The 16022-nt window shown below is 37.0% G+C and overlaps 10 protein-coding genes and 5 non-coding genes across 15 annotated transcripts; 5 read left to right on the forward strand and 10 right to left on the reverse strand. All coding sequences in view use genetic code 11, as the record gives it.

Moving 5' to 3' along the window:
* Positions 1-43: 43 nt before the first annotated feature.
* rbcL (ribulose-1,5-bisphosphate carboxylase/oxygenase large subunit) lies at positions 44-1471 on the reverse strand. The gene has a single exon. It carries the CDS (start codon positions 1469-1471, stop codon positions 44-46), a length of 1428 nt encoding a protein of 475 aa, YP_001806664.1.
* Positions 1472-1899: 428 nt separating this feature from the next.
* atpE (ATP synthase CF1 epsilon subunit) lies at positions 1900-2307 on the reverse strand. Its single transcript has one exon. The coding sequence runs from the start codon at positions 2305-2307 to the stop codon at positions 1900-1902; it is 408 nt and encodes a 135-aa protein (YP_001806665.1).
* A 9-nt stretch (positions 2308-2316) lies between these two features.
* atpB (ATP synthase CF1 beta subunit) lies at positions 2317-3792 on the reverse strand. Its single transcript has one exon. It carries the CDS (start codon positions 3790-3792, stop codon positions 2317-2319), a length of 1476 nt encoding a protein of 491 aa, YP_001806666.1.
* A 272-nt stretch (positions 3793-4064) lies between these two features.
* On the reverse strand, positions 4065-4137 carry CrjaCt003. The gene has a single exon. It is a non-coding gene; the product is annotated as a tRNA-Met (tRNA).
* A 163-nt stretch (positions 4138-4300) lies between these two features.
* CrjaCt004 lies at positions 4301-4900 on the forward strand. The gene is made up of 2 exons: positions 4301-4338; positions 4864-4900. It is a non-coding gene; the product is annotated as a tRNA-Val (tRNA).
* Positions 4901-6217: 1317 nt separating this feature from the next.
* Positions 6218-6580, forward strand: ndhC (NADH dehydrogenase subunit 3). Its single transcript has one exon. The coding sequence runs from the start codon at positions 6218-6220 to the stop codon at positions 6578-6580; it is 363 nt and encodes a 120-aa protein (YP_001806667.1).
* ndhK (NADH dehydrogenase subunit K) lies at positions 6550-7356 on the forward strand. The gene has a single exon. The coding sequence runs from the start codon at positions 6550-6552 to the stop codon at positions 7354-7356; it is 807 nt and encodes a 268-aa protein (YP_001806668.1).
* Positions 7357-7464: 108 nt separating this feature from the next.
* ndhJ (NADH dehydrogenase subunit J) lies at positions 7465-7941 on the forward strand. The gene has a single exon. It carries the CDS (start codon positions 7465-7467, stop codon positions 7939-7941), a length of 477 nt encoding a protein of 158 aa, YP_001806669.1.
* A 528-nt stretch (positions 7942-8469) lies between these two features.
* On the reverse strand, positions 8470-9840 carry chlN (photochlorophyllide reductase subunit N). Its single transcript has one exon. It carries the CDS (start codon positions 9838-9840, stop codon positions 8470-8472), a length of 1371 nt encoding a protein of 456 aa, YP_001806670.1.
* A 21-nt stretch (positions 9841-9861) lies between these two features.
* On the reverse strand, positions 9862-10734 carry chlL (photochlorophyllide reductase subunit L). Its single transcript has one exon. It carries the CDS (start codon positions 10732-10734, stop codon positions 9862-9864), a length of 873 nt encoding a protein of 290 aa, YP_001806671.1.
* A 671-nt stretch (positions 10735-11405) lies between these two features.
* Positions 11406-11480, reverse strand: CrjaCt005. The gene has a single exon. It is a non-coding gene; the product is annotated as a tRNA-His (tRNA).
* Positions 11481-11768: 288 nt separating this feature from the next.
* On the forward strand, positions 11769-11841 carry CrjaCt006. Its single transcript has one exon. It is a non-coding gene; the product is annotated as a tRNA-Ile (tRNA).
* A 156-nt stretch (positions 11842-11997) lies between these two features.
* psbA (photosystem II protein D1) lies at positions 11998-13059 on the reverse strand. The gene has a single exon. It carries the CDS (start codon positions 13057-13059, stop codon positions 11998-12000), a length of 1062 nt encoding a protein of 353 aa, YP_001806672.1.
* A 458-nt stretch (positions 13060-13517) lies between these two features.
* Positions 13518-16011, reverse strand: CrjaCt007. Its single transcript has 3 exons — positions 15975-16011; position 13552; position 13518 (listed from the first exon to the last, which is right to left on the reverse strand). It is a non-coding gene; the product is annotated as a tRNA-Lys (tRNA).
* Positions 13748-15271, reverse strand: matK (maturase K). Its single transcript has one exon. It carries the CDS (start codon positions 15269-15271, stop codon positions 13748-13750), a length of 1524 nt encoding a protein of 507 aa, YP_001806673.1.
* Positions 16012-16022: the final 11 nt, after the last annotated feature.

Consider the following 16022-nt stretch of genomic DNA (forward strand, 5'->3'; position numbering starts at 1 on the left):
AGTTCGATTTGATTAAGGGACCAAACAGACGAAAGTCACTCGATTACAAGCGATCAATCGTATCAAATTCAAATTTGATTTCTTTCCATACTTCACAAGCGGCAGCTAGTTCAGGGCTCCATTTAGTAGCTTCGCGGATCACTTGATTACCTTCACGCGCAAGATCACGTCCTTCATTACGAGCTTGTACACAAGCTTCTAAAGCGACCCGATTAGCCACTGCACCAGGTGCATTTCCCCAAGGGTGCCCCAAAGTCCCTCCACCGAACTGTAATACGGAATCATCCCCAAAGATCTCGGTCAGAGCAGGCATATGCCAAACGTGAATACCTCCTGAAGCTACAGGCAGAACACCCGGCATAGAGACCCAATCTTGAGTGAAATAAATACCACGACTTCGGTCTTTTTCAATAAAATCATCACGCAATAGATCAACAAAACCCAAAGTCACTTCCCGTTCTCCTTCAAGTTTACCTACTACAGTACCAGCGTGAATATGATCTCCACCAGACATACGTAGTGCTTTAGCCAGTACACGGAAGTGCATACCATGATTTCTTTGTCTGTCAATAACTGCATGCATTGCGCGGTGAATGTGAAGAAGTAGGCCGTTATCTCGGCAATAATGAGCCAACGAAGTATTTGCCGTAAAACCTCCAGTCAGATAGTCATGCATGACTATAGGAACTCCCAATTCTCTGGCGAATACTGCTCTTTTCATCATTTCTTCACATGTACCTGCAGTAGCATTCAGGTAATGTCCCTTAATCTCACCCGTCTCAGCCTGAGCTTTATAAAGTGCTTCTGCACAAAAGCAGAAACGATCTCTCCAGCGCATAAATGGTTGGGAATTCACGTTTTCATCATCCTTGGTAAAATCAAGTCCACCACGGAGACATTCATAAACCGCTCTACCATAATTCTTGGCAGATAGACCCAATTTTGGTTTTATAGTACATCCCAACAAAGGACGACCATATTTGTTTAATTTATCTCTTTCTACTTGAATACCATGTGGTGGGCCTTGGAAAGTTTTTGAATAAGCAGGAGGAATCCGTAAATCTTCCAGACGTAGAGCCCGTAAGGCTTTGAATCCAAATACATTACCTACAATAGAAGTGAACAGGTTAGTAACAGAACCTTCTTCAAAAAGATCTAAAGGGTAAGCCACATAGGCAATAAATTGACTTTCCTCTCCAGGAACGGGTTCAATATCATAGCATCGCCCCTTGTAACGATCAAGACTGGTAAGTCCATCGGTCCAAACAGTCGTCCACGTACCAGTGGAAGATTCGGCGGCTACTGCTGCTCCCGCTTCTTCGGGGGGTACTCCAGGTTGAGGAGTGACTCGGAATGCTGCTAAGATATCAGTATCTTTGGTCTGATATTCCGGAGTATAATAAGTTAATCTGTAATCTTTAACACCAGCTTTGAATCCGACACTTGCTTTAGTCTCTGTTTTTGGTGACATAAATAAGTCCCTCCCTATGATTTATTGGTTAATAGCTCTTACAAGAACGAGGTCTACTCGACCTGGGTGTCGAACGTAAAGAATCACTTTTGTATTACAAAATTTTTTGTAATACAAAATACTCATTTTGTAGCCTTTATTGTCAAAAAGGCTTTTCTTTCAAGTGATATTGTATCATGTTATGTATGTATGACGCAACCCAATTTCTTATTTCGATTGACCTGAGGACCTTTCCGCAATTCTCATTTTATATAGAAAAAAAAAATATAGATTTCTTCATTTTAGGCGAAAAAGAAAATGAGAAAAAAATTGCAATAGCAGACCGTATGGGCATAGGTGAAAATGTGCCCAGTTATTGGCTCAGGCAAATTGAAGACTTCTTTATGATCGTTATCCATTTACTTCCAATTTCATAAATTAATATTTCTTTATCTGAACAAAAGAGCATCAGCAGCCTCTAGTCGTGTTCTAGCTCTTTTGAGAGCCACATCAGCCTCGATTGCTTGTCTCTTGCCTTCAGCTCGCGCACGATCAGCTGCAGCTAGTCTAAAACTTTCCTGAGCCTCTTGAAGATCAATATCAATACCTCTTTCTGCATTATTTACCAATAATGTGATTTCATTATTGTCTATCGTGGCAAAACCACCCATCAAAGCCATAGTGGACCACTGAGCATTGAGTCGTATCTTCATGACTCCTATATCCAAAGCTGTTACAAGTGCAGTATGGTTCGGTAATACACCCATTTGACCATTATTAGTAGCTAATATTATTTCTTGAACTTCTGAATCCCAAACAACTCGATTGGGAGTGACTACACGAAGGTTTAGGTTCATTTTGTTTCTTTAAATTTCTTTTAAGTTCATAGCCTTTGCGGTAGCTTCATCAATGTTACCCACCAAATAAAAAGACTGTTCGGGTAGAACATCTAATTCTCCGGAAAGGATCATTTGAAAACCTCTAATTGTCTCTATTAGACTAACATATTTACCGGGGGAACCAGTGAATACCTCTGCTACAAAAAAGGGTTGTGACAAAAACCGTTCAATTTTTCTTGCTCTTGCCACGATTAAACGATCGTCTTCTGATAATTCGTCTAATCCAAGAATAGCTATAATATCTTGAAGTTCCTTATAACGTTGCAAAGTTTGTTTAACTCCTTGCGCAGTTTCATAATGTTCTTCGCCTACGATCGAAGGTTGGAGCATAGTTGACGTGGAATCTAACGGATCTACTGCTGGATAGATCCCCTTGGCAGCTAATCCTCTCGATAGTACAGTAGTAGCATCTAAATGTGCAAATGTTGTAGCAGGAGCGGGATCAGTCAAGTCATCTGCAGGTACATAAACTGCTTGAATGGAGGTTATAGATCCTTCTTTGGTAGAAGTTATTCTTTCTTGTAAAGAACCCATTTCCGTGCTAAGAGTTGGCTGATAACCCACTGCGGAAGGCATTCTGCCTAATAATGCGGATACCTCTGATCCTGCTTGGACAAAGCGGAAGATATTGTCAATAAATAGGAGTACATCTTGTTTATTTACGTCTCGGAAATATTCAGCCATAGTTAAAGCAGTTAAACCTACTCTCATACGAGCTCCTGGCGGTTCATTCATCTGACCATAGACCAAAGCTACTTTTGATTCTGATATATTTTGTTCATTAATGACTCCCGATTCTTTCATTTCCTTGTAAAGATCATTCCCTTCACGGGTACGTTCTCCTACTCCGCCAAATACCGAAACACCTCCATGAGCCTTAGCAATGTTGTTGATTAATTCCATAATTAACACTGTTTTACCCACTCCAGCTCCCCCAAATAATCCAATTTTTCCCCCACGGCGGTAAGGAGCTAAAAGATCCACTACTTTAATGCCTGTTTCAAAGATTGAAAATCTGGTATCCAATTGTGTAAAGGCGGGAGCAGATCTATGAATAGGAGATCTTGTGAGAGCATCTACAGGACCTAAGTCATCAACAGGTTCCCCAAGAACATTAAAAATTCTTCCAAGAGTAGTTTCACCAACTGGAACACTAAGTGGACCTCCTGTATCAATTACTTTCATTCCTCTCATCAAACCGTCTGTAGCACTCATAGCTACAGCTCTAACCTTATTATTTCCTAATAATTGTTGTACCTCACAAGTCACACTTATTGGCTGACCAGTTGTATCGTTATCCTTAACTATCAAGGAATTGTAAATTCTAGGCATATTACCTGGAGGGAAAGATACGTCGAGTACTGGGCCGATTATCTGATCAATACGTCCTGCCTTCTTTTCTACAAGTGCGGAAACCCCAAGAATAAAAGGATTGGTTCTCATAAAAAAATAAATAAAAAAAGGATGATTCCAATTGCTAATACTAGCAAAAAACCTAAAAAAGCACAAATGCTCCGTAATGAGTTGATCAGTCAATAATCATTTAGAGTTATAACTTACATTTACTTAGTAATCTCTTTCTTTGTAAAGTTCAACTTCGATAATGATCTAAAAATGGATTCATTATTTAAATGAATCGAAATAATTGATATTATTTGAAAATAAAGTAAAACTTATTTGATGCGATTTATTACTCAATCGCATCAAATAAGTTTTACCTACTATTGGATTTGAACCAATGACTCTCGCCGTATGAAAGCGATACTCTAACCACTGAGTTAAGTGGGTTATTTATTATCATAGATAGAGTCGTACCTAGAAACAATTCTAGGTATAATTAGACATATAAACAATATGCCCTTAACTAGGATTTGAATGATTCAATCAAATATCATCCGTCTTGACAGAAAGTGATCTATTTTATTAGTATATCTTCAAGACTAAACTGTGAAGGGCTATAGCTCAGCTGGTAGAGCACCTCGTTTACACGTGCGCCAATGGTTTTCAGGAGAGTTTATTGGTTCACTCGGTCCATAAAATAGATTTGAGTCTTACTCTATGAATTGGGAGAACAATAGCATGACAAAGATTAAGTTCGATCTGATTCGAACTATAGATCTAGTTGATATGGTCAATCTCGTGGACATTCAATGTCAGACATAATGAGTACAATACGAGGATCTCAAAAAAGAATTCTTTTCGCTCTATGAACTTTGAGGTGTATGAAGGCTCATATTATTCTATTTTTAGGGTGAGAGAGACTCCATTTGGAGAATCTATGTCTAAGCATGACAGACCTACGTCAAGGAAACCTTTTGAAGCACTTTGGGATTGCTTCCGAAAAATTTTCGTTTGAAGCAAACGGAGCCATCTTATTATCTTTCTGGAAAGAAGAGAATGGCAGACTAACTGATTTTTCCATCAGTTAATGAAAGAGCCCAATGCAATAAAAATGCATGTTGGGTTCTTCGAACAGTTCGAATCATTTTGGTAATAAGAAATTTGATCTGTTCTACCGAGAAGGTCTACGGTTCGAGTCCGTATAGCCCTATACAATTAGAAAACTATTCTTTCTCTCTCATATTGTCCCTATTATTCGATGCTAATTTGAAATGAAAAATAAAGCATCTCGTTTTTTTTTAATGCGGAACACAGAAGATAATTTTTTGAAGAAAAAGTAAAGAGGAAATATGAATGAAAAGCAAAAAAGAATATAGAATTATAAGAAATAATATTCTTTCGACTGCGACTCAGAGTCTTATTCCCCAATATCTGAGTTATACAGAACAATAGATCGGAAATCGTGTCGGAATATGGGCACATAATCATTTTTTTATGAAAGATTTCATAGGTTCCACGGGTCGATCGGTACCTATCGATTATAATCGATATATAATCGAACTCCGTTGTTTTTTTTTTTTTTTTCGATTTGCTAGAAAGACATAGTATCAATTTGATTTCCCCTTGAACATTTTATTCCAATATGTGCGCCTTGAGGAGGACTCGAACCTCCACACTCAGCAGTAACGCGTGTTAGGTGTTTACCTCGTGCATATCGTATGCTCTTTTATAGAGCACGTCTGCTCTTGTTGACCCGCATGGCGGGCAATATACCTCTCCGCTTGGGGGAATAATATAGAACTATTCTGCCCTCGTTGAGCAGGCGAGAAAATCTACGTGTCTATAAGGTGGAGCAGAGGTACTACCGCTCCGCGTATCAGCACGTCTGTGCTTGTAAGCACATGTGAGATACGTGGGGTACATGTGAGATACGTGGGGTATGCGGGGTATACGGGCCATTTTGCGGCGCGTGTGTCTACTGAGACGAGACTGTTTTGGTCTCGCGTGTCTGCCATTTCACCATCAAGGCAGAAAAAAAAAATAATAATGATTATTTCCCTATTTCAAATACTATATTATACTAGATAGTTTGGGTTTGTCGAATACATTATCTATTTGTTCCATATTCGAATAATATATTTAACTAGGTCGTTTAGTTTTGTTAACTTTATTTTAATATTTGAATATGGAACAAATAGATAAAGTTGAACTTGCTAGCACATCTCACATTGTTAGAAACAACGACCCTGAAAGAACCCTTATTTCAATAAATAAAGTTCCCTTACATATTCACACGTTACAACACGAACCAACGTGAAGTCTGCCGAACTGCACGGGTTCTTTTATAACCAATTATTTCAATTGTATTAAATATATAATATTCTTTTATGAATTTCTGTGTTAAGTCACAGACGAAACATTTTTTTTAATATAAAAAATCATAATGAATCATTCGGGAGGGGAGAGAAGCGATTAATAAATTGACAATAAATAGAAGAATTTAATCTATTTAAACAGGAATCTATTTATGTATCTATTTTCTGAATATGATACTTTTTGGATATATTTATCCATATCCAGTCTTATTCCGATTCTGGCATTCTCAATTTCAAGAAGTTTGGCTCCAATAAGTAAAGGGGCGGAGAAAGCCACTAGTTATGAATCAGGTATAGAACCAATGGGAGATACCTGGATCCAATTTAGAATTCGTTATTATATGTTTGCTTTAGTTTTCGTTGTTTTTGATGTGGAAACAGTCTTCCTCTATCCGTGGGCCATGAGTTTTGATATTTTGGGTCTATTTACATTTATAGAAGCTTTTATTTTCGTGATTATCTTAATTGTTGGTTTAGTTTATGCATGGAGAAAAGGAGCATTGGAATGGTCTTAACTCCCAAATTTTGGAATAATAAAAGGCGAGTAGAAAATTATCTAAATCTAAAGCCGGCGATAAATCCTATAGAATCATCTTTGCTTGATCAAACAACTTCAAATTCAGTGATTTCCACTACTCTAAACGATCTGTCCAATTGGGCGAGACTCTCTAGTCTATGGCCGCTCCTTTATGGTACTAGTTGTTGTTTTATCGAATTTGCTTCATTAATAGGTTCGCGATTCGACTTTGATCGTTACGGTTTGGTGCCAAGATCCAGTCCTAGGCAAGCCGACTTACTTATAACAGCCGGAACCGTGACCATGAAAATGGCTCCTTCTTTAGTGAGATTATATGAACAAATGCCTGAACCAAAATATGTAATTGCTATGGGAGCCTGTACTATTACAGGAGGAATGTTTAGTACAGATTCTTATAGTACCGTTCGCGGAGTAGATAAGTTAATTCCTGTGGATATCTATTTGCCGGGTTGCCCTCCTAAACCAGAAGCTATTATAGATGCTATAATAAAACTTCGTGAAAAAATAGCTCAAGAAATATCTGAAGATAGAAACGAGTTTCAACAAGGAAAGAGGTATTTCACTAGAAAACATAGGTTTCATTTTGGATCCAGTATTCTTATTGAAAATAAGGAGGAGAGGTTTTTTCATCAATCTTATGAATCTCGGTTTGAGTCGACTTTAGAGATAACTCCCAAAACATCTGAACCCATTTCAGAGATATCATACCCTTTTAAAAATTTGAAGAAAATACGAGAGGTTGCTGGCGAATGAATAATCGTTAGTAAAAAGTAACGAGCAGGAAATAAAAAATAAATTTGAAAAATTCCATTAGAAATGTCAAATCCTTATACAGATACTTTGACAATAAATAGTAATCAAATGCAAGGTCGATTATCTGCTTGGCTAGCCAAGCATAAGTTAGCTCATAGACCTTTGGGTTTTGATTACCAAGGCACAGAAACATTACAGATCAAAGCCGAGGATTGGGTCTCTATAGCCGTTGCTCTATATGTTTATGGTTTTAATTATCTTCGTTCTCAGTGTGCTTATGATGTAGCACCAGGGGGTTCCTTAGCTAGTGTATACCATCTTACGAAAATAAACGATAATGCAGATCAACCCGAAGAGGTGTGTATAAAAGTATTTGTCCCAAGGGAAGATCCCAGAATCCCGTCTGTTCTACGTATTTGGAAAGGTGCTAATTTCCAGGAACGGGAATCTTATGATATGTTGGGAATATTTTATGAAAGTCATCCATGTCTAAAACGTATATTGATGCCAGAAAGTTGGATTGGGTGGCCTTTACGCAAAGACTATATTGCACCTGATTTTTATGAAATACAAGATTCTCATTGAGTGCAAAAAAAAAAAAGAATGAAATCCCAGTATGAAAAGAGTTTATGCACGTAGACATAGATCCATATGTATAGATCTATGTCTATCTATCTACATAGGTTATACATGTAAAAAATAGAATATATATCTATAAAAGAAAAGAATAAAATTAATTACTATTACTCGCGAATTCCATTTTTTTATGGAAAATATAGTTTTGATATCCATTTTTGAGAATCTCATGCTTGTACTTCTACATTTGTCTAAGTCCATCTAATAAATAAAATAAATAATGTTTTCGTGTTCATCGGTGGTGTAACACACATTAGAAATGAGAGAAATGACCCTGATATCTCTCATATAAGCATGGGGAGATTTGAAATGATTATAGAAATCATTTTTGGGATCTCCCGTAAAAATAAATCAATATTAGCTGTGGCTCACATCGACAAATAACATTCAAAATAATATGAATTTGAATCAATTTGGATCTTTATTTCACAAAATTATCTATATGTTGATATTTTCAATTACTGGAATTTCAACTTATTATTTTCTGACCAAAGTGGTTGGACCCAAGTCTTCTAAATTTTTCTGACGCCGTAGAGGTCGGGTAACCAATTCAAGTACATCTCTTGCATTGGCAAACCCATGAATCTGAGCAAAAGTAAATTCAACTGACCATTTAGTACTAATTCCTCTTGCTTCTAGCGGGTTAGCATGAGCCATTCCCGTGATAGCTAAATCGGGTTGTAATTCGCGTATACGTCGTATTTGATTTGAATTATCTGGTTTCTCCACAATTCGTGGTATTGGTACGCGCATTTTCATACATGTATCTTGTAAAAGTGATAATTCAGCAGCTTGATATCGTTTATCCATATATGGAATGCCAATTTCATGAACAATCATTCCACATCTTATTAAGAATCTTGCTAGAGATACTTCTAGCAGATTATCTCCCATGAAAAAGACAGACTTATCACGTACCAAATCAAGATAATCCTTTAAACTTTCCCATATCCGTTCCTCCCTTTCCTCCAAACCTTGGGGTTCAATACCAAATATAGGACAAATCTTTTCAATCCAAGCACGCGTTCCGTCTGGACCGATAGGAAAAGGAGCTTCAATTAATTGACATTTTTCGCGTCTTATCAAAGTTGTAGCTGTCCGGCTCAAAAATGGGTTAACACCACAAACATAAACTCCATCACCCAATGATGGAAGATCGGTGTATTTTTGAGCAGGTAACCAACCTGATACCTTGATGGATTGACGTTTTAATTCTAGATTTAGTTGAGAAGCCACATTGGACGGCAAAGATCCGAAAAGAACTAAGGAGGGGTGATTTGCATATTCAACCAATTCCTCTTTTTTTCTAGAATGAGAAATGAAAAAATTTTGTATAGTTTCTTTTCGTTCACGAACAGAGAATTCCGGTTCTGGACAACGATGTGCCATCGCAGCTAACACAGTATCTTCTCCTTGAGTAAAAGCATAATCGAGTCCATTCGCTCTTGCCACTAGAATTGGGATTCCAATTTCCCATTCTAGCTTGGGTGCCATACCTTCCAAATCCATTTTGATTATCTCTGTAGTACAAGTACCTATCCATATGATCACGCTGGGGTCTCTATCTTTTTTTATTCGAATACAAAGTTTTTTTAATCCTTCATAATCATTCAATTGAGCCGAGATATCTCCTTCTTCCAATTCTGCCATTGCATAGCGAGGTTCTGCAAAAATCATTACTCCAAGTGCATTTTGCAGAAAATAACCGCATGTCTTTGTACCCACAACTAAAAAGAAACTATCTTCAATCTTTTGATATAACCAAGATACACAGCTAATTGGACAAAAAGTATGATAATTACCTGTCTCACATTCGACAGTGAGAGTTTCATCAATTTTCACTGACATAAATGACTATAACTATGTTGATTAAATCGTCGTAAATCCAAGTAAATTTTCCTTATTATTTTTATGTTTCCCCTCATCAATAGGATTGAGATAAAGGTCAGAGAGCAAACTGAATAATTCCCGATCTGGAATCTCCTTTGGCACAATACCTTCTGGTTGGGACAATATTTGATCCGCTATGTCTAAATAATATTCACATACATAGTTAAGTGATGGTTCGGATCCAACCATTTCAAATAAGGTTTTGCCCTTGACTCTCGAAACTCGAATATCTTCAATAAGAGGTAACACTTCTATTACGGGCATTGGACAGGCTTCTACATATTTATTGATAAGATCTCTTTTAGATGTACGATTTCCAACCAAACCTGCTAATCGCAGTGGATGTGTACGAGCTTTTTCCCTGATAGAAGCAGTAATACGATTAGCTGCAAATAATGCATCAAATCCATTATCTGTAATAATGACACAATAATCTGCATAATTCAACGGAGCAGCAAAACCTCCACAAACCACGTCGCCCAATACATCAAATAATATTATATCATATTCGTAAAATGCATTTAATTCTTTTAACAATTTCACAGTCTCTCCTACCACATATCCCCCGCATCCGGCTCCTGCAGGCGGCCCCCCAGCTTCCACACAATCTACCCCTCCATAACCTTTATGAATGACATCTTCGGACCAAATATCTTCATAATGATAATCTTTGGACTGCAAAGTATCTATAATTGTAGGTATCAAAAATCCTGTCAGAGTAAAAGTACTATCATGTTTGGGATCACATCCAATCTGTAACACTTTTTCACCACGTCTAGCTAGGGCAATTGAAATATTACAACTAGTGGTTGATTTACCAATTCCGCCTTTTCCATAAACTGCTATTTTCATCTTTTCATCTCCTTTTATTTCTTTTTTATCTTCCGAACTTGTGATTCGTTTGATCTAATTTTGAGTTGAACTTTGCCTTATTTATATTATATAATTGTAGCATGTTACAATTGTTTGACATTGTTTTTTTTTTTAGCCCCCTCACATCTTAAACCTCATTCTCTCCTGAGTAAATGGAGGAAGCCAAGCAAAAGACCCTTCCTCCATTCCCAGATCAATGCAATTTTATTCATTAATTTGAAGCGGATGGAACTCCCCGCTAATTAAGACTTAGTTCTCTTTATTCAAATAATAGAATAAAAAAACCAATTGACTGCATGGCAAATGATAAGAGGAGAAGATAGGTTTGGGATTCGATTTGGTTACTGCCTCCAAATGAATGCTTTTGTTATGTTATATGTGATGTCGTGTATGGTTATTTCAATGAATCAATGCAAAACCAAGGAAATAGTTTTGGAAAGATCCCAATCCTCCCATCGATTCAGTTTGTTCTTTTTTCAAATATCTCTATTTTATTATTAGATTTTGTTATATGTATATAGCAACATACATACATAACATTTGGTATATGTATATACATATACACATAACATAATGTATCGTCAATCACTCATCATTTGATTCATGATAGAAAATCACAATGAATTGAATCCGGTCGATTTTTTTTACCGGGCGAACGACGGGGATCGAACCCGCGCGTGGTGGATTCACAATCCACTGCCTTAGAACCACTTGGCTACGTCCGCCCCAAACTAATTGACAGTCTCTGTCTACGGTCATTCCATTTCAAGAAGAATGGTTCTAAGCCCCGAAAATGAACTAATAATGAAACTATTATATTATTAGTTAGTTATGAACTCTTCAGTTCTGTTGGCAAGCTCTGACCGGACATCAAAGTGATGCATTGCAAGATAAATAACCTTCAATACAACTCTCGAGCAAGTTCGTTACATTTCTTTATTTGTTTGTTGAAAACAATAGTTTTTGGTATCCAATTTAAGATCTGAGCCGATACTTATTATTATTATTAATATGCATCCATGGCTGAATGGTTAAAGCACCCAACTCATAATTGGGAAGTCGCGGGTTCAATTCCTGCTGGATGCACAATAAAAGTTATTGTGCTCTGCTCGCAATAACTTTTAGTTTTATGACGGAAAAATTAGACGGAAAAAAGCAGTACCAAACCTTTCGGTTTTGGTACTGCTTTCTTTTTTGCTTTTCAAGGATTGAAAGACACTAACAATTCATCGGATTGAGTAATTAGCCGTCTATAGAATTAGCTTCAACAGCAGCTAGATCCAGAGGGAAGTTGTGAGCGTTACGCTCGTGCATCACTTCCATACCAAGGTTAGCACGATTAATGATATCGGCCCAAGTGTTAATTACACGACCTTGACTGTCAACAACAGATTGGTTGAAATTGAATCCATTTAAGTTGAAAGCCATAGTGCTGATGCCCAAAGCAGTAAACCAGATACCTACTACTGGCCAAGCAGCTAAAAAGAAATGTAGAGAACGGGAGTTGTTGAAACTAGCATATTGGAAGATCAATCGGCCGAAATAACCGTGAGCAGCTACAATATTGTAGGTTTCTTCTTCCTGACCAAATTTGTAACCTGCATTAGCAGACTCATTTTCGGTAGTTTCCCTGATCAAACTCGAAGTTACCAAGGAACCATGCATAGCACTAAATAGAGAGCCGCCGAATACGCCAGCTACACCTAACATGTGAAATGGATGCATAAGAATATTGTGTTCAGCCTGGAATACGATCATGAAATTGAAAGTACCAGAGATTCCTAGAGGCATACCATCAGAGAAACTTCCTTGACCAATAGGGTAAATCAAGAAAACAGCAGTAGCTGCTGCTACTGGAGCTGAATATGCAACAGCAATCCAAGGACGCATACCTAGACGGAAGCTAAGCTCCCACTCACGACCCATATAGCAAGCTACACCAAGTAGGAAGTGTAGAACGATTAGCTCATAGGGACCACCGTTGTATAGCCATTCATCAACAGAAGCTGCTTCCCAGATGGGATAGAAATGCAGACCAATGGCTGCAGAGGTAGGAATAATAGCACCGGAAATAATATTGTTTCCATAAAGAAGAGAACCGGAAACAGGTTCACGAATACCATCAATATCTACTGGAGGAGCTGCAATGAAAGCGATAATGAATACAGAGGTTGCAGTCAATAGGGTAGGAATCATTAAGACACCGAACCATCCAATGTAAAGACGGTTTTCAGTGCTAGTGATCCAATCGCAAAAACGATTCCATAGGCTTGCGCTTTCGCGTCTTTCTAAAATTGCGGTCATGGTTATAACTTGGTTTATTTAATCATTAGAAGCTCCCAAGCATACACATAAGGCTTGTTATTCAACAGTATAATATGAGACATATCTGTATGTCAACCAATATTTATTTTGACATCTTTATGAATACTATAGAAATTCATGGTATCTTCCTCCATAAACTATATGCACATATATTGAAATACTTTTGAATAGTATAATATCTGTAGGTATTAATACCGGTATTAATGCGCTCTATGAGCATTCCTTCTTTCTTTATGATTCAAGGTAATATAATAATAGTATTTATTACCTTGAAGTTAAATGTTATTGGAGAAAACTGGGTAAGAAAGACCTTATCATTTCTCAGATGATTCCCGAATAGTGGGATGCCGCCTCTCTTGCTTATTAAGAGCAATGAATAACATGAATTGGATTGGATGATAAGTAAAAATACCTTTAGGTACTAGATTCTAGTACTCTGGGTTGCCCGGGACTTGAACCCGGAGCTCATCGGATGGAGTGGATTATCCGCTCTTTCTTTTTATAAGAGCAAGAAATCTCTCCCCAAACCGTGCTTGCAATTTTCATTGCACACGGCTTTCTCCATGTAGTAATTTACTAATCATTTGGTGGGATTCCCGGGTGGAAAAGAGCTATAGGATCATAAATTGATCTTGGCAATTGCTCAATAAGCATTTCATTGGTCAAATCAGTTTTCTATTTGTTTATTCTGCATCTTTTGCCAGAAATTAGCCAGGGGATTTATCTGGCTAATTTCTGAATTCCAAATTCGTTCTCTCTGTGAACGAGTTTTTGAAAAGGACGAAGAAATGAATTTTTCTTTTGAAAATGATTTTGTAAAGAGTTCCGAACCTAATTGTTCCCGAACTACACGTATCGTACTTTTATGTTTACAGGCCAAAGTTTTAGCACACGAAAGTAGAAGTATATATTTTATATGATATAAACCCTCTTGATTGATTGATCCACTGTAGTAATGAAAAAGATTTATCCAAATTCGATCGAATCGATCGAGGATATCATCATCTGATAGACTGGTCCAAGACAATTTACTAATTGGCCACCCTGAGATGTCACAAAACTTTTCTTTAGCCAAAAAGAAAAGAATTGCTCTAATCGGAGCTATTGGGTTTAATTCATTGGTAATGAGATCGGTAATGAATAAATCGTCTAGCATTTTGACCCTAACCACGAGAGGTTTCATTTTAACATGCAGAAAATAACCTAAAAAAGAAAAAGAAGTCTTGGATAATTGAAGACTGCATATCCTATACGGTTGAAACCAAAGATGAAAATAGTATTGCCAAAAATGAAACAGATGATATCTACATTTTTTCACTTGAAGGTGCGTACCCTTTAGAGCCATAAGGGATCTTTCTCCATATCTCACATAATGGATGAAAGAATCCTTCAACAACCAGATCTTTTTTGTTGAAATTTTACGGGGAAATAGAACAATATCTTTGATCTTTTTATCAAAATGAGTTCGATCGGGAAAAGATCCATATAACAACGATTGTGAATTAAAAAATCGTTTAATAAGAGGAATTAAAAACGATTCGCATTCATACACATAAGAATTCCAAAGGAACAGGGAGAACCTCGTATTTTCTATCTGTGTAATCAGAGCTTTCTGCAAATTTTCTCGACTAAAACTATTTTTCCATTCATGGAGAATGGATCGTAATAAATGCAAAGAAGGAGCATCTCGAATCCAGCGACGAAAAATTCGAACCAAAATTTCCGGATGAATTGAGTAGGGCACTCGTATATCTGATATATAATTGGAATGCGGTAACTTATCCTCCATAAGAGGAAATAGGCAATGGATGGATCGGAGACTATTCCACCCATTCATTCCTTCTATGAAATGTTTTGATCGCATTGCGAACGAAACTTCCAAGACAATTGTAAAACCTTCTAGTATCGATTTAGAATAAAAATTCTTATTGCATTCAATCAATTTATTTGGATCGGAATTCCCGAATAAACTAATGGAATTAGTTTGTTTACGCATCCGACGAATTGAACGTTTTACAGTTAGGAAACTCAAAAAATTAGAAACTAAAATTTCCGTTGGTTCGGAGGAACCAGATCTATCTAAATGATGATCATGAGCAATTGCGTAAAGATCTTCCCGAAAAAAAAGCGGATATAAAAAGAATTGTTGCCAAGATTTATGTTTGTTTTCATTTCTTTGGAATTCACCCATTTTTTAAAAACCCCCGGACCCAAGAATAACCTCTTGGATTATTAAATGATACATGGTGCGATCTAGTTAGGACATAATAGAAAATATCTATCTGATAATTTTCTTCACATAGATCTTCATTCGTCATGAGGAAGAACGAAAATCTTTTATTTTGGCGGTCCGATCGCTCTCCTGACTCATGGAATACAATTAACCTGGTCAGTACACTATTTCTCTTACACATTTTTCTTCGAGTACTTAGGACTCATTGTGGATGTACAAACCCTGATTTACTACAGGGAAAACTTCCTTTATCGGTTACTAAAAGGCTCTTAACTTCCGATTAGTAAAGGGAATTCCTCGTTGAAATGAGGAACAGAAGCTCGTTCTTCTGGTTTTACTTATGATTCAAGCCATCCAGCTTTATCCATTGACTCACTTGACTTAATCACTCGCACTCTCAATTTATTTGATCTTATTTCAAGATCAATCCATTTTTTTTTATTATACATACATGTAAATAATATGTCTTTACATGCATGCATAATTTCTTGGATAAAATCCGCTTCTGATCAAAAAAGAAAGAAAGTTGAGATTCTTAGAACGACATGCTGCTTTTTCCATTTTATTTACTTTTCAGGATCAGTCGTAGCCTTACTAATTTTACCGATGGTATAGACGAATTTAGTAGTTCATCCGAATGTCTAAAAGACCATAGTCGCACTTAAAAGCCGAGTACTCTACCATTGAGTTAGCAACCCTTATTTGGAGA

The sequence above is a fragment of the chloroplast genome of Cryptomeria japonica (assembly GCF_030272615.1).
Source record: "Cryptomeria japonica chloroplast, complete genome".
In the NCBI taxonomy this organism is placed as follows: domain Eukaryota; kingdom Viridiplantae; phylum Streptophyta; class Pinopsida; order Cupressales; family Cupressaceae; genus Cryptomeria; species Cryptomeria japonica.